We start from the raw sequence: 18,844 nt of genomic DNA on the forward strand, positions 1-18,844 counted from the left end.
CCACACGAGCCCCATATGTACGTAACGTCAAGAAGAAAAAGTAAAAATTAAAGTAACAATACTACAAATGCTATTTTAAGTTCCAGATTCTGTATATTTTCCCGATTCTTGCTTTATAGTTGAGCACTGAATATTTAAAGCTATATGATTAAAATATAATCAAATAATTATTACATAAAATTAATATACATTAAATAATCCTGTAGTGTTATGCACTTAACTAACCATCAGAATATTCACATGCAATTTATGAAGCAACAAGCATTTATTAACAAAATTATACAATTCACTTTAAGACAAATTACAGGAAACAAAAGCTTATTGTACTGCTTATTTACATTAGCAATGATTTGTTTATTTTTACATTTTACACTAGTTATTAGCCCAAAGAGCTACTAATTTCGAAATTATTAGCCCAGAAGGGCTGTAATTTCGTTTTGGCATTTTTCATTGATTCACTATAAATGTCGGTTCATTTTTCAAATTGTTGCCACCAAATATTAGAGGCCTGTATTACATTTAAGTTTAGATTTTATAATTTCCATTACATCACGGCACTGAGCATATGTAAATATTGTTTCTGGAACAATGAACAAATTGCTAAAAATCTCAAATTTAATGTATCCAACTGCAGAAAAACCACAGTACATCTCAAGATTTTAGGTCAATAATTGCAGTTCAAGAAAACTTTTTATACTTCACAGAGTTTGAAAGAAATTACAAAGAGATTTTCAACAGTTTCAATTCCTTGATACGCTGTTCTTACTCGGCAGAGTCATTAGGTTTTCTTGAAGCAGGAGACATAAAGAATGCGCAGTACATCAGACTCCTCAATTGCTAAAATACAATCTCCAAAATGAAATTCTAAATACTGTTATTCTACTTCATATTTTCCTCACACTTGCTAAAAGTATCATTTCTTATAAGAGTTTTCTAGATACAAATCAGAATAAAAGATAAAAGTGTCTAAGATCTGTCATCAATGATTCTGCTGACAGAAAAACAAGCAAATTAGTGCTTTAAAATGTTGGAAGTTTTTATATAAAAAATTATACACAGAGCTTTCATAAAAAATGAGTCTAAATTAATGTTTTTCAAAGAAATGTTTAATTTTTTTCATATAATAGCAATAAAAAGGTAATTTTGGTTACTCAGTACAAACGGTAAGAAAATATACATAAATTTACGTGAACTAATATTGTGATTATTACCAGCTGAAAGGAAATGATTCATTCAGTAACATATACACGAAAAGCAACTTATTCTGAAATTATCCTTCCTCAGAACCAAAATGGATACAAGATTCTTTTTAAGTTCTTATTTTTAGTCCAGAGGTTCTCAGCATTTTTTTCTTCATGCACCCTTTTCATGTGGTCATTCTCCCTCATTCTCCAAACTCAAAAAATAAATAGATACATTTATCTAGATTTAGATATTTACATTTATCTAGATTTAGATAAATGTGTTCTATAAATTAAACAAAAAAAATTACAGAAAATAATGTTAAAAATGTAAATAAAAGCAGTTTTATATTCATAAATTAAATCTAAACAAAAGGCTGACCACATTCTGCCTCAAACTATAAGATTCAAGGAGAAATCCCTCCCCCCGATTGAGAACCCCTCTTCTAGCCAATTCTGAAGCGACAACAAGTTCCTAAATTAGATCAGTTTTGGGTCACTTTACAAAAAAATTGCAAAATTTGTTTAAAAAATTAATTTTGTACATAAGATTGTAAATTGAAAATGTTTTCATAAAATGTACCATAAAAACTAGCAGCTAAACAATGAATTGACTCATATATACACTTAACAGAAAGCTAAAAAATTTCCATTCTGCAGGATTTGAACCAAGGTTACACTACTAGTGTTCAGCAGTTTTAGCCGCTTGGCAATTAACAAGCCTCGTTAAAAAGAATAAACAGAGTGCTGGAATGTAAATCTGAGAAAGTGAACTTACCAGTGTAGGATCATATTCAAGGCATGTGATGCTGTATGATTTGTTCTCATTTGATTGGTCTCCAAGTTTTTGGTCAAAATACATTACTTGAGTTGGAGATGATATATTTCTAGCATCCCAACAAATGAGCTAAAAATATACATAATATAAATTATTTTAAGCAAAAGTATTCATTATTGAAAATTTAAGAACTTCTTTAAAAATCAAAGCCAAAATTTTATCATAAGACAATCTCCTCCAAAAAAAATCTTCATTCGAAAAACAAGTAAAATAACAAGAAGAAACCAATGCCACAGTGCATATTATTAATATAGTTTTTCAGTTAAAATAAAGAAAGAGTTAAAGAATAAAAAAAAGAGACAGAAAAAAGATCACTTTCTGATTTTTTTTTCTTTTGGAGGGGTCACATTAAGGAATTAATAAAAAAAAGAACACAATAAGTATTTACATTAAAAAAATACGAAAAAACTTTTCAAAAATGCCTAATATCATTACATGAAAACCAACATTAGTTTACAGATTTAAATTTAGCAGAAGCCCTTTCAGTTATTGAACATTCATCTTTGGCTGCAATTTAAGTACAAATAATAAAGAGGTCAACAGCATTTCAAGAATTTACTAGTAGCTGACAAAAATGTCATCTATAGTGGAGGAAAAGAAATGAGGTTAGTATTTAAGTCACTGACTATGTGGAGAAATTTTTATTGGGATGGTAAACTTCAAAAAAATCTAATTCATTAAATCAGGAAATTTTTTGGATGATCTTAGCAGAAGTTAAGCTGTTTGTGACTTTTAAGCCAACAATGCTGTGCAATAGATGATTTATTTATTTTTGTTTAACATACAGTTCATATTTCTTGATGAGAAATATTAAAGTGCATTCAATTATCCAAAGTATATCAAGCTTAATATCAGAAAAGCATACAACTTTCTGAAGAAAATTCAAAAAACAAAACACAGACAGGAATTTGTAATCTATCCATTATTAATACAGATTTCATAATTGTCATTCAGTTTACTTCAGTTGCAAATAATAGTGTACGTTACAAAAAATTTTCAATTATCTTATTATAGAATGTTTGAAACCAATTTTATTTATAACATTTATGGTATAAAATGATATTCTCTGCAAAATATCATGCCACAAAAAAGTTTGCTTGAAAATTCTTTAATGCAACATTTGTGTCATCTAGCATTCTGCATGCACAGCCTAACAAAGAAAAATAAACACAATGAAAGAATGAGTGGAATGTGATGAAAATTGACAGAGATGCATACATAAATAAGTGATTTTAATTTCAAAAAGATAATGCAGTACAGCAATAAAACATGCAAGATAATCAGGAGGAAGTACAACCTAAAGAATGTGTATGTAAAGAAGGAAAGGTTCCGCAGATGTAATGTAAACCAGTTTGCTATTACACCACTGGAAAGCTTAGGGAAAATTCACCAAGAAATTTGGCGACAGAACCTGATGGCGAGAAATTCCTCTTTTGCAATGTGTACAGGAAATTGAGGAGCATGTGTTAAGAAGAAACGTTCATTGACAAAACATTTCTTCTTTGACTTTTCGCGATAATTTAAACTCGGATTTTCGCACTTTTTTTTTTTTTTTTTTTTTGGCTTAAAATAACTAATCCATTAATTAATTTACTTGTGCGAAAAAATGTTTTCTTTTCCTTTAAAGTTCAAAGAAATTTAAAACTCTATTCATTTTATGAATTCTTGATAAACGTAACCTTCGAACTTTGACGCCGGCTTCGAGCTATAGCGACACATATTTCGTGCATGCGCAGTTGTTTCCTTCTACGTTGGGACGGAGCCACTCCTGTTGCGGAGAAGTTTTCCTTCTTAATAACAATACATATTCTTTGGTACAACCATCTCTTGCAGCAATGCAAAAAGCAACCCAAATCAGTAAGGGAAGAGTGTCTTAAAGAGATGGATGATCATATGCTTTCAACCATTCTTCAACTCTAGCTGGGGCTAGATAGAGCCAATGATGGCCAGTGATGACCAATAATGCTACACAAATGCTTGAGTGGTGTGAGACCTGGAAAAGATTTTAGGATATGAAGTATTTGTGCAACCTAAAGAATTTGTCTGCTGATGTTTGTATATGTCATGGGACATTTCCTTCCTGGAAAACAGTATTTTATAACTATTTGAAAGTACAGTAGTGCTTAATGCCTTTCATATGAATGCTAAATTATCAGCTTTCCATGGCCCAAAATCATGATGCTGTGTCATTGAGCAATATGTTATTCAACAATCACAATTGGACCTACATCTCTATGTCACCTCCAGACTTTTACTTGGCAAATGTGACCGACCATTTGAAACAAAAGCAAGACATGTTGCTGTACATTATTCTGCAGTGTTTATTTGTCCAAGAGGATGTGCTCCAACACCACTGCAGTTCTTGACGTCAGTGGTTTTGCGTCAATAGCAGTCTTTCTACAGAGCAGCATAACTGCACAGCCACTTTCAAACAATCGTCCAGAAATTGTTCATGCTGATACTGGAGCATCCAAAGCACATTTTGCATAATATTGACAGTCATTCTCATTTGGGCCAACTCCATGCCTTTGTAAGTGTTGATCTTACAAATTTCTGTTTGTTCAGTATGCTGATGTCCATCTAGAGGTACCAGTAACCCAAAGAAGATTTACGCCCTCTTCTACAGTCCATCTTCTCCAAATCTTTTGCATAGTAGATACATGCAGGTATAGCTGTGATATGACAGATGGGCAAACCAGCTGTTCAAAGGCTTAAAGCAAAACCTCTTGGGTAAATGCTTGATTGCTAAAATTGACATCAGATTGATCACGTTTGCCAGATATGTCTTCAACTGAGATGAAAAACAGTTCAAAAACAGGTTTTCCAAGTGATAGAGAGTACCAACTATTAACTGACTGGGCATTTCCTTCCCTTTTATCTCAACAGCTTATCATGTGACAAGTTTGCTATCCATATCATTTTCGAAAATTACTCAGTTGCATATTTATTGCAATTTGCATAGTTATACCATAAAGTCTTAATGTGCATTTTCACTGTCAGGTAGTGTATTGAAAGTTACAAATTTAAATCCAGACTTTTAATCATACTCATTTTAGGATACAAATAAGAAGAAAAAAAACAATGATTACTTTTCCATCCGTCGATCCACTAAAAAATTCCAGTCCTGTTTTTGAACTGATCCATTTGATATCTGATATACTTTCTTTATGACTTTTTTGTAAAGGTGATAATTGTTGTGGATGCCCACCAGCTCTAACATCCCAGACACCTAATAAAAATAACTTGTTTTTAAATTGTTATTGCTTAAGCTTCACTAAATTTCTAATTTAGTTTCTTTCTTTAAACTTACAACATAAAATATGTCACATAAGAAATATATAAAAATTATACCTTATAAATATAACACTTCTGATATCAGTTATGAAATGCAAAATATTACGTGAATTCAGTTTCCAATTTCTGTTTGTTCAGTGAAGAAATTTTGGTACTTTTCTTTTATTGGAACTGGATTCAGAGAAGCATACATGCATGTATGTGTGCAATACATGCACACATATACACATGCATATATACATTTCTGAATATAATAACATTACCCAAATTTTAATAAAGTACCCAAATTTTTAGAGTGATGTACATACAGTTAATAAGCTAGATTTTGATAAGTGTTTCTCAAAACAAACAAATAAAATCTATTTTATTAAAATACCATATTCACCCACATATCCTTCTCCCTTTTCTAACTAATCTTATTTCTTCAAAATCAAGAGTGGAACATTGTACTGTGTTTCAGAAGAAAAGGCTTCTTTGAAAAATATAGCACATTGAAAGGCATAGAAAAGACAGACTTATTTATACTACTGTTTATTGCACTCCAAAGAAGTTAATTAAAGTTATTAATCTCATCAGCGTTATTTTTTACTTAATGTAAATTTACTATGTGTTAACTGTACATTAGCACCATGCATCAAATGTTTGTAAATACCTTATTTCCTCACATATATTTTTAATCCTAGCATTTTAGTGCTTTTCCTTTAGCTTTTTGGTCTAAAAATTTTAAAAATGTTTGCATGATTTTTCCCTACCTCTGTTGTATATATAGTTTTTCATTAGAGGGCTAGTGTATTGGTAAACTGTACTCCTCTGATTATTTTTATTTTTATTCAGTGTATTCAATTTGTATTTGCAATTTTGTGTTAGCATTTGATTCCCTTTATTTTCCCTTCCATTTATTATTCAAAATGATTTTGTGCAGATTTTTCATTCAGCTACCCTGACGTGGCAGGTGTTCTTACACTTAAGAAATTTTCCAAACATGTGATTTCACCTTACTTTTATTATTAACATTCCAGCTCAGTGGAACCTAATCTGCTGCTGATGTGTTTGGTCTTTCAAAATACAGGTCTTTTGTTTGCCCATCCTCTCCATTGTTTCTCTGATGTGCCTCTTAGGAACTGCAAGCAAGACTCATTCATGTGAGTCTGACGCTTTATAAGGTAATTAAACCTAACCCATCAGATACTGCAACTTTAATATTGCTATATAGTATTCTTAGTGGAATATAAGTTTCTTTTAAATAAATAATATTATGATAATTATCAATAGCTTATCCATCACTACTTTCCTTTTTGTAGGAACTTTATGTTTTAATTATAACCATGTTCTTCAGAAATTCAATGACTTGCATAATTTTCCTCTCTCGGTTTTGATTGATCAAATTAGTTCAAAAAAGAGGAGGAATATGGAAATATGCTGAAAAGGTATACACAAGAGAATATACAGAGTAAATATGGATTTATCAAACAAGTAGTTGCAGCAGAACATTATAGATTTCATGACTTGTCTGTTAGTTAAATAGGCACAAATGACATTATGCCCAGAAGCAACGAAGGAGATAAATCCCCAAATATTCCACCATATTTGGTCAACGCTTGATTTCTGGGTGAGTATATTCTCAAGACGCAAGAGAAACATGCCAAAGTGGAAATTAAAACAGATAAATCGACCAAGGTTGTCGATTTGCCTGTTTTATTTTCCACTTCGGCATGTTTCCCTTGCGTCTTGATTTTTGCTACCAAAGGTAAAATTTTTTTATTCTGATGAAAGGGGACTCGTTTTGCCCTCGAAACTGATCGAGATTTTACAAAATTTATGCCGAATACAAGGCTGCCGATTTTGCCTGTTTTATTGAGATATATTCTCTTCAACTAAGAATCGCAATACTGGAGGCTCGGCAAAACGGACCATTTTTTTATGGCCACACTGTATTACAGAACCTTCATTTGATTCATTAGGTACTTCATAAATCATAATCTTCATATATCATAAGATACAGCATATCAAGTGCTGCAAAAGAACAGAGATTTCTTCCTTATTAGGTATCAAATTCAGACCACCTTTTATTTCAATTGGGATATGTCTGTTAAAATACTATTTAATATATTAAGCAGTTTCTCACATTGCTTTTTCCAATCAATTTATTAAATTTATCCCTTTTGATCTGATAATATTAGAGACAAGTCGTAAATCTCTTAGGTCTGTCTAATAGATTGTGGTGGATGCTATGCTAAGTCAGTACATGGAATAATTTAATATCTTAAATGATAATTCCACAATAGATTAAGCATATTTTAATTCACAACAATAAAAGAAAACATTAGGGTACAAGATCAAAGTGGACTAATTTTTTATTTATGTTTTTTTATTGCCAATCTAGAGAAACTAAACTTTGCAACAAAAAAGGTAATATTACACATAGAGAGAGCTGCTAAAAGACAAACATTTAATTTTTAAATAATTTCTCTTACCATCCTTATCAGGAAAGAATAGAAACATAGAGTCTATTCAAAGTGAAAATTAAGGTTATAAATAAAAATTTACCTATTTGTCCATTATCATGTCCACCAATTAAAAGTTCCAGGTCCCTGGGAGAATACTCCACACAAGATAGTTGAGTAGTTGGTGTCAGAACACAATAAGGGAAATTAGCATTTTCTGTAAAGAAACCATGCACAGACATATATATGTTTCATTTCTTAACAAAAATAAATTTTACTGTACATAAACATTCATAATGCATCACTGATAAACCGGTGCAGTAAGCATGCCTATTCTTCAAGACCTTGCACATTTTTAAGATGTTGTGGTAAGAAAAGCAGTGATAGCAACCTACCCAGGAAAATCAGAGAGGAATACGATGTGCCCAAGATGAAGACTCAGAATGAGTTAGTTTCAGTTCAGCTTTAACATGATTTGTTAATATGTAGTTCCCAAATTAGAAATCATTCTTAGCTGGAGCCTTACATAAGTGTTTGCATGATTAATGTTATGTAAGAATCATGTGTAATTTGAAATGATGCAGTGAAAGCAATTTATTATGAGTAGCTATTATTTTTAGGACCAAAAAAAGAAAGAAAGAAAGAACCAAATTAAAAAGTAACATCCAAGGAACTATTACAAATTAAAGTTTGTAATAAATAGAATTTCCATGTCCTGACATTTTAAAGTAATTATTATACTTGAAAAAAAAAATATTAGTTTATTTTAACAAAGCATTGCAAAACCAAAGTACATTTATGAAGTTGCTTCAGCAAAATTTCCTGTATATATATCTAGCAGTTTCTGCATTAGTGTCACTGAAAAAACATGTTGAATATATTAAAAAGAGAACTCAAAATTGAATGTTTGGTGTGCTTATCTCATTATGAAGTCATAGATTCAGTCTTTTTTTTAGGAGCAAAATGTACAGGGAAAGATGTTATTAAAATGTGTTCACAAAACTTTGCAATTCTTCAATAACATCATTTACAACCAACAGTGATTTTATAACTGAATGATACTCTGCCATAGTAAAGGAATTATCTTGATTGAAAAGTTTCTGAATGATGGAATGGCTCCAGTGGACCAATTTCCTGTTCAAATATTACTCTTCTGGATTTATTGAATCAAAACTCCTAAATTTAATTACTAGACAAGACATAAATGAATATTTAAAAAACATTTTCAGACTAGGAATAAAGAAATATGTTCTTTTAAAGAATTACATAAGAAAATTTCTTTATTCCTCTAGTGGTTAAACTAAAAAGTTTCTCTTGACTGATCTTGATCAGAAGTCATTCCATGTTTTCCATATATAAAAGAATTAATCCAATTATTAATTATGAAAGGAATTAAGATTTATTCTGAAATATGCTTTAGTTTTCTTTTTTAACCTAATTTTTAAATGGTATCCTATTTTTGGTAGAATATTTGTCTCAATTTTAGGCAGTCTAACCAATTCTTATAAAATCCTACATATAATAATTCATTTATCGTCATTAAGCTATCTAGAAGTTTCTCTAAGTAAATTGCTATTAAATAATAATTTTTCAAGTTACTTGTGCTGTTACTATTTCATAAGAAACCAACAATGTATAAATCTTACCAATATCCCACACATATGAATCAAAACATGGATTCAGAGGCGAGTTGGCAACTTCACTGTATGTATGAGCTGCAGCAATTTTACATCCATCTAAACACCAAGTGAGATCAAGAATCTTCCTTTTTAACTCAGAGTAGTCTCTACAAAGATAGGGGAGGAAAATGCAGCAAACACAATTTGCTTAATTTTAAGCAATAAATAAAAGTTTTCATTGAATATAAAGTACTTTTGTTTAAGTCTAAAGACTTACGGCTTAAAAACAAACATCAAACATGAAAAGAACTGGCTTAAGTTATTATTGTCTTGGCTTTTATTTCAGCCCCTCTCAAAAAAACAAAAACAAAAAATCAATTGCAAAATTTCTTCTCATTCTGTATGGACACATGACAATTTATTGACCAGAATATATCAACTTAACCATTTTTCCAGAGCTGTCCAAATTCCCTAATGATTTCTGAACATAAAAATGAGTCAATATTTGCGAAAATATCATCCTTTTTGTAAATATGTCTGCAATACAAAGATATATAATCCATTTAAAATAAGGCAAAACAGCAGCCTTATTTACACATAAGTTCTGGCTAAAACCCTATTGATTTCAAGAGTAACCAATCACAGATACCTCTTCTTCAGGAACAAAAATATTCTAAGAGGTGACCATATTTATATCAAAAGTAATTTTTGGTACTTCCTTATTACAGTGGCCTTCAAGACTGAATCTCTAATCAATTGAGATATTTTACCAAAATTTCATCAAATGTTCTTATACTTAATTACATGATACATCTTGGTTGATTAGTGATTAAATTTTGGGGGCTGCTTAAATAAGGAAATACCCAATTTTTTAACTGTCATGTATTTCATGCTTTCAATATTTATTCTTTAGAACAAACTAATGAATTCAGTTTTTCTTTTAAATGGTTTTCATTTAACAGAATTAAGGTACTATACTGTTGCTGGGACTACATTGAGAAATGTATGAACGTGTGTCTGTATATATAGAATGTGTGTTTGTATATATGTGCATATACACGTATATGTATATACACATACATTCATATTTACATATATATATGCATGCATACATACATACATACATTTTTGAGCCTGGTCCTGATAATAAAACAGTACCAGATTTTCTCCTACAGTCGAAAGCTTTTAAAGTATTTTCATCTCTTGCCATCAAAGAAAACACTCTGCTATTAGAAATAACATTCATAGCCTAATCATCATTTTATTTTCTCTTTTTATCAGTTACAAAATTGAACATAGTCTACAGAAGCTCAACTTTCTGGTCATTTTCTTACATATCAATAAAATTTGTTGTTTGATTTTTAAGGATTTTGCTTTAATTCTTGGAAGGTTTATAGCATATCTTGACAATGAGGCCAAACTAAAACAGAATTAAAAAGTTTTGCAACAAAGAACATAAATATCAAGTCCAAAAGAGGAGAAATAAATCAATTTTGATAGATAATAGTTGGAAATTTAATCTCAATTTTGACTTTGGTTCTAGAAAAATTATCCATAAAACTTCTTCAATTGGTGAGCTTGATTTCTTTGAAGCTTTTCTCATACACAAAAATTTATCTTCTTTAGTTAATACTATTAATTCCAGTCCAGTTATGCCTAATATTTTTAGAATTCTAATACCTTAATTTTTCATGTTTCATTGCTATTTTCCTCAAAAGATGGCACTGTGCTCATGTTCAATTTATTCTGCCAATTGCTTTCCATATAAATACAATCATTGCTCCTCCCATTCTGCAGAATTTGTTTTTCCCTCCTGAAGAAAAGGAACTTGTGTCTGATGGCCTTCGAAATCATGTTTATTCAAAATCTGTACAAAATAAGATTGCAGTTTTGCCTAATTTTAAATTTTACATTAATATTTTTCTCTTACAATTTGGTATAATCCTTTCTTTGTCAATACTGATAACATTAATGATGGTGTTTCAGCTAAAATGAGCATCAGACTTCAAAATTGAGGAAATGCTGAAATTAGAAATTTAATTAGAACAGCAGAATATATTAGATATTCATTGTGAGTGTCTCTTCATATCTAATAAGAAAGGTAATCACTGTTTTAATACTGCTCTCAAAAACATAGGACTTTTGCTTCATAAAAAAAATTTCACTTAATTTAAAATGGAAGTCATACCTCTTCTTAATACTTTTTCATCAGCAATTATTCTACTCAGAAACTCAAAAATTCATAGCTGTTTTATCTAAATTTTGATACAATAATTTAGTTTTTTATAAGTCAGAAATATCATTGAAGCTTGAGGTATCGGAAATTCATTTAAACTTTTTTAGTATGGTCAGAGTTAGGACAGAAAATGGCTACAATTAATAAAAGTATTTAAGATATATTAATCAATAATACATTTCAATTCTGTGAAATAATTTGATACAGTGGAACCTCGAGATACGAGTTTAATCCATTCCAGCATTGAGCTTTATAGCAAATTTCTCGTACCTAGAAACAAACTTCCCCATTGAAAATAATGGAAATCCAGTTAATCTGTTCTGCACTCCCAAAAATATCAACAAATCAATTTTTCTAATAAATAACACTGGTAAATAATATACCCATAGTTTATCTTTATGATAGCTTCCGACACCAACCTTTTAATATCTTCTTGTTAATCCATACCAACAACAGCTTCTCAACATCTTCTAGGAGTTTTGGTCGGTGCTTTTAAGTAAAGGTAACTCCTTTGCCTACATCAAGTTTCTTAATTTCTTCCTTCTTCTTCTTCAGAATAGTGCAGATCGTCAATATCAAAAGGCCGTAAGTCTTCGCCAATTCTGTCACTCTTACACCGTGCTTATGCTTATCTATAACTTCTTTCTTAATTTCAATGGCCATGGCTTCCTTATTTTTCTTTGCAGCACTATATGAGGCAATAAGCCTCTTGGTAAATCGTGAAATAATTATTTTCATGTTAAATGCAATAAACAATTAACTCACAAGTTCACAAACACGTAGATCAAAAAACACAGAGTGATCTGATAAGGAGATTCCACGAGTCGAGCCGGATCGGGAAATGGCACCATGCCTACCAACAACCTGGCTCACTGCTGATTACTTGAGGCAATGCTTGTATTTAGAGACAAATATTTCGCTCATACTTTCCTTGTATCTCAAATTTCTCATATATAGAGGTGCTCATATCTCAAGGTTACACTGTACATCAAAAACTATATATATTTTAATTTTTATGCATTAATAATAAAAAAGTCAATTACTGCTTCACAAAAATGTAATAAAGATCCTCTAATTGGAAGCAATTTACGCAAAGTCCAGCATGAAAGTCATGGCAGGCAGTTAAACTGCATTTGCTATTTTGCCTGTTCATTCATTCTTGTGTTAATTAACCTAAACCAAAATGTAATACAGAAGTGCAGTGTCAGACAGCTGAAAACTGACATCAGTAAAATCTGATAAAAGAATTAACCACTCCCTGCTCCCCAAAAATGACATATTACTATGCATATTGTTTATTAAAATACTCATTAACACTGCATTTTTAATCCTAATAATAGTACAATTATTCTATAATTATCAATTGGTTAAGAATAAATTATTATATAGCTCTCTTACCTGACAGTCAAGTATGCAGGTTGATTATATTTATTTATTAGATATGAAAACACATAAAATATATAGCTACTCTTTCCACTGAGAAATGCAATCTACAGTTTAAAGGTCTAAGCCAAGAAGGTCTTTCAAGTGAAATGCACCCCCCCCCCCAAATTCGCTAAAACTATTCATACATTTTTGAATATACAACTTTTCTCACCTGAACACACTTACTGTCTTGAATTGAGCATCATCTTCATTATTTAAATTATTATCAGCAAAATACTCTTCATATATATCAATGGAATTGTTTTCCATCACATAGGTTTCAACAAGCTAAAAATATACACCTGGAATTCATTTAATGATTACAAAATGAAGCTAAATTAAAAACCAAAACCTTAAAATTATTACGTCCTTCAAAAATATTAAAAAATGCATTTCCTTTCAAAAATGGGTATTTGAGAATTAATTGGCACCCAATAATGCACCGTCAACAACCAATTGCTGCCCTTTGGTAAAAATGCATTTTTGATGGCAATAGATCAATTTATAGCCTATTACTTTAAAATAGGCCTTTCAAGGCCATTTTCCCCAAAAATGTTGCCTCATAACTGTGGAAATGACTGCCATGGAAAAAGAGAAGAATTCTCTCTGTGGGCGATGATGACACAGATTACGATCGCAAATGAGGGAAGGGTTGATCCGACCTTTAAGCATCTATTTAAAAATAACAGTGTACAAAAGGTTTTGTGATTTTCAACACAGTATTTTTTGGTAATTACATTGGAAATCACATCAAACAGTTTGTTATTTTCTCTACATCTATAAGAACTCTGATAAATAAAATCTCTAGTGATTTTCTTTGAACCAATTTCTCTTTAGAACTTTTGTTCGTAATTATTGACACAACATTTTCATTACTCATCTTGGTACTCTTCTGTTATCAGTACCAGAATCAAAAAAGGATGCACATGTGTATATATGTATGTATATGTGTATGTGCATACAAGCACATATATAGCATGCACATATGTACATGAACACATACATCCATATCTACATGCATACAAACATTTCTGAATCTGGTTACGATAACAGAAGAGTGCCCTCATCTTCCTTCCTATACTATATCATTGTTTAAAAATTAGGATATTTGAAGTTTTGAGGCAAAATATTGCACACTTAAAAAACTGATTTTTTTTATTTCTTTTCTCAGAAAATTAATAGCAAATAAATGATGCAGAAATGCAATAAAAATTAACATGAAATAAACAAATGATATCCTAAGAACTTTTCATGGGAAAAAAGGTTACCAAAATGATGAAAAAAACACAAAACAGAAAAATAAGAAAAGAAAAGAATGAAAAAAAAAAAAAAAACAGAAAGGTTTTCAGATTTTAAGCTACGTCCAAAGGGGCATTTTTTTAAACATTTTATGTGTTATCTTTATTTATTAAATATCATGTTCTTCACACTTAAACCATAAAATTCATTTCAAGAGCAATATCGCAAAATAATTTTAAATTGAGCATACTTTGCAATTTTCAATACACAGTCTCACAAGCTGGAGATAAAAATGTTTTTTCTGTACAACGTTGCCATCGCTCGCTTTAAAATCCTAGAGTTTGTTAATAAAAATTCGTTAAAGTTTTGCAAAATATGAAATCGATAATAAAACAAATTCCAAATTTGGGCTTCCAGATGCCCATATTTGCAGTAGGATTATGTCATTCAAAATTGGATGACTCTAGGTACTGTTGTTTTATAGCAATGTGAGACACATGCATATATTTATGAAAATTCTTCATTATTTACTTTCTTCAAATATAATACAGGGCGATAACATTTAGTGGCAATGATTTGAAAAGTGATACAGCCTTTTAAAGTTTTCAACACAAAATGCCAAAATGAAATTAATAGTCCTTCAGGGCAAATTGCCACTTTGGACTAAAGAAAAATGCATCTTTTCAAAAGAATCCAGAATAACTTCTACAGCTGCCGAAATACTCGCAAGAAAGCAGAACTATGGGGTACTTTTTGTGCTGTATCAATGAGTACTGGATAATACCCAAATACCCAAAAATGCTTAAAATATTACACACCTCTGCATATCACCTTCTCAAAGAAAAGAAAGATTATGTAGCTTTTCATGTAGAACACAGTGCAAATCAGTACTTCTGTTATATTTATAATATGTTTACTAAAGGTGCAGGTGTCTGTTATTTTAATTTATACTATGGTGCAGAAAATAGTCTACTAAACTTGCATCACTGAGCTTCTTTATGGTGTTAATAAAATTCTCATCTTTCTGAATCTTTTTCTTGAAGCGTGCTACTTGGTCATCATCTCGAGGATCAACATCAGCTGGCCATCCTCCAACCACATGATTCATGCCACTGCTTCTTGTTGAATGTAAAACTGTTTGTGCCTGGATTAAAAAACAGAACAAAATTACTATGAGAAATTATAATTAAATTTACAATAATACTAGCACAAGATAAACAGAAATATGATTTAAAAAAAGACCTATATAGTAATAAAAGCAGAGACAAAGATATTTGTGTATTAGCTGAGTACAAAAGCATTTCACGACACTTGGAAAAATGAAATGTGACAAATCAACATACATGCTTTGGTACTTACGTATTATCGCAACCAGGTTGGCACGATTTGTAAGTTTGAGTAAAAAAGTATGAATAGAAAGAAAATGTACATTTATTAATTACAGATAATTTTTAATACAGTTTTTTATATTATTTTGTTTTAAAATATAAAATAGCAATTAAACCCTTCCGGTTTCGAATTTGAATAAGTTGCAGAATTATTTTTTCGGCAGAAATCTTTTGGCTATTGCTTTTAGCACTGATTGAAAACCGTCTTCACCATTAACAGCTTGAGCTTGGCGCCATATAAATTCGATAAGGTATGAGTCAAGATGATGACGGGTTGTTCCTCTCTGTTTTTTGTTGCGCCATTTGGCTGAGCCCCACATGCGCTCTACATGCTGTGTGTGAACACCCGTGTTGGGATCCACAAAGTTATATTTGTGATTAACAGTTCCATGCAGAAATCCAGCATTTTCGAACTCACTTGTATTGTATCCTTTCCAGCAATCCGAATAATGATGCTTCCTTCCTTGATATTTTCGCAAATTTTTTCCATGAGGGTAATGGCGCTTCTGTTAGGTACAGTAACCAAAAACGTCTCTTTCTTTTCTCGGCAAATTCCGCTGAAAACCCATTGCTGTGGTAGTACACGCCCAGTGTTATTTTTACTTTTTACAAATAAACTTTCGTCTAAACACATAGGGTTGCCGTAAGTAGGGTCGCCAAATTTGGCGATTTATGCGAATTTTGGCCTGGTTGCGTTAATACGTAAGTACCCATGCTTTTTTTTAATCATTGAATGCATTACTAATCTCAATAAAGTTTCAAATAATAATTTGTGATATTGATTACTATTACCTCTCACCTTGTTTCCATTAAAATATCATCTATTTATGAAAAGATTTTTTTCTGCTCCTAAGGAAGAGGTTAAACTGATTGCCTTGAAAATCAGTGAAATTTGATTAAAAATCTATATGCCAACTTAATTTTCCCTCTTTGAATATTTTTTAAATAAACCTTCATTACAAAAGATGAAAGATCTATATATAAAAAAAATGGTGCACAAACCTTTTGCGAATTGAAATGCTTTTACTTATACTTAGTGAAAATTTATTCAAGCACATGGCTGAAGGGGTTAAAAAAATACTTATCAAAACAAGAGATTTCAGTTTTCCATTTCTGCACTTTTTTTAAAAAATGGCATGGCAAACTGCAAAAAATCCTCTTAATTCTACAAATATAATTGATTGTGAAATCAAAAGAGTGACATAGTGGTGACTGATTGCATTTGACAGTTTTTCAAAAAAATATAATAATTCTAAACGTAATATGAGAAATAAATTGTTTTGTTAGAAATACCGGAAATAATCTACAGAAAGTGATGAGCATCCTTTCAAGTTGATCCAATTAAAACAATCAAAGGAGCAAAATAGCGATGGTTATTTACATTTTATCATTACTCAAAAAATAGAAAATAATTCTAAATATAAAACGAGGAATTTATTCCTTTTTAGCATATGCTAGAAATATTCCATAAAATGTGATGGACATCCTTTTAATCATGATCCATTTAAAAAATAAAAGGATGATATATTTGATTGATATTCAGAAATAGATAATAATCTTAATGTAATATGAGGAACACATTTTTTCACAAAACATATAGGATATATTCCATAAATGATTAATGCACATCCTTTTGATCATGCTTAAAAAAATGAAAGAAGTGATACAGTCATGGTTGTTTACACGAGATTGTTATTAAAAAATAGATAATAATTCTAAATATAATATGAAGAATGCATTATTTATTAACATATGGCGGAAATATTCCATAAGAATGTTATACACAAAGTTTTGAATAGAGCTTGATTAAAAAATTATTAAATTTTTGGAACGACGAAACATCGTGTGAATATATATTAGGTTAAAGAGGACACTTAAAAATACATTTGAAAAAGGGTATGCATTTTAGTTCAACAGTGTCAGTTGCATTTGACTATTAAAATGTCAGTCTATTAGAAAGTACAGCGGTCTATTAGAAAAGTACACAAACTGAAAACTCAAAGAAAAGTAAATATTAATACTAACAGAAAATTTCCATGACCTATAAAAAATATCAAATTCGATGCTCCAAAATAAGAGCCAACCAAACGAAAAATAACAAAAGTAAAACAGTCACTCGATCCACATTTTGAAATTAAAAATGAAATGAAACAAAAATAATTTCAATTGAAAAAATACGCCTTAATTTATTCCATCGAAATTAATGAATAATGCATCAAATATACTCTACCTCATGTAGTGACATGGCACTAGAACATTGAGTTTCCTTTTCAATATTTGAAATATGAACATACTCATTCTTAAGTTTCGGATTTGGATCAATGTCAACAATTAAATGAGGACCAACATTACTAAAATGGCATTTTTGGCCGAACATTCTCCTCTTTTGTATGTAAGTATAGCTAATTTCCATCTTGAAATTTTTTCACTAAATTATAATGCACTACAAATGCAGTTCGTTTTTTCAACGATACTCCATCATCAAAACAAAATATATTCCCGACAAATAATGCACATGAAAAAAATTTATACTTTTAATGCATTTTTGTTATTTAGAGAAGGTATTTAACATTAGACGAAAGCGAACATTCTCTTCTCTCTATTTAATTTTTGTTCAATATACAAAAGAAATTTTGCCGCACACGGTAACCATGACAATGACAACAACAACACAATTGTTGCCACATAATTTTCTAAGATTTATCCTGAAATGAAGCTTTCTAACACGTGATTTCAGCATTGAATTTTATATTTCTGCAGATGTACATTTAATTTGATAACAAACTAAACATTTTATTTTTGTACAGGAATGTTTCGTGCATAGAATAATATATAATTAGCTTAGAGTATTTGGGGCTCCTTTTAGTGCTGCCATCTATTACCTATAAATATAACTATGTTCTGAGGGAAAACGTCACAAATTACGTTCAAATAATTTTCTAATTTGTAAAATATGTATGATAAAATAATTATTAATAAATTTACTTTATATATGCTTTTAATAATATTTATAACATAGTTTATCTTATACGCTGAGTCTGATGTCAAAATTATTTTTTATGCATACAAATACGAGGACCAGTGTGTGTAAAAAATGACGCCAGAGGTTTGCTAGTTATTTCCCTCTATAAAAGGGGATAGAAAAGGCAGTCAATTTACAGTTTTTGATTATCTACCTTT

The 18,844-nt window shown here is 30.4% G+C and overlaps 1 protein-coding gene across 3 annotated transcripts in view; it reads right to left on the reverse strand.

The window, feature by feature from the left end:
* The window catches only part of LOC118182230 (dynein axonemal intermediate chain 2-like), a 36,164-nt gene extending 17,729 nt beyond the window's left edge, over positions 1 to 18,435 (reverse strand). The window contains exons 1-7 of one of the 3 annotated variants that reach the window (XM_035351556.2): positions 17,895 to 18,435; positions 15,259 to 15,420; positions 13,210 to 13,325; positions 9,404 to 9,543; positions 7,861 to 7,974; positions 5,109 to 5,248; positions 1,960 to 2,088 (exon numbers count right to left, since the gene is read on the reverse strand). In XM_035351556.2, the coding sequence (XP_035207447.1) occupies positions 1,960 to 2,088; positions 5,109 to 5,248; positions 7,861 to 7,974; positions 9,404 to 9,543; positions 13,210 to 13,325; positions 15,259 to 15,420; positions 17,895 to 18,077 (984 nt within the window). In that variant the 5' untranslated portion in view covers positions 18,078 to 18,435. Of the gene's footprint in view, positions 1 to 1,959; positions 2,089 to 5,108; positions 5,249 to 7,860; positions 7,975 to 9,403; positions 9,544 to 13,209; positions 13,910 to 15,094; positions 15,236 to 15,258; positions 15,421 to 17,894 lie in introns of those variants that run through there. The other 2 variants (XM_035351555.2, XM_035351554.2) reach the window with 2 other exon arrangements.
* Between the last annotated feature and the right edge of the window lie 409 nt (positions 18,436 to 18,844).

The sequence above is a fragment of the Stegodyphus dumicola genome, chromosome 2 (genome assembly GCF_044657685.1).
Source record: "Stegodyphus dumicola isolate Sdum_Otavi_A_Nest chromosome 2, ASM4465768v1".
In the NCBI taxonomy this organism is placed as follows: Eukaryota; Metazoa; Arthropoda; class Arachnida; order Araneae; family Eresidae; genus Stegodyphus; species Stegodyphus dumicola.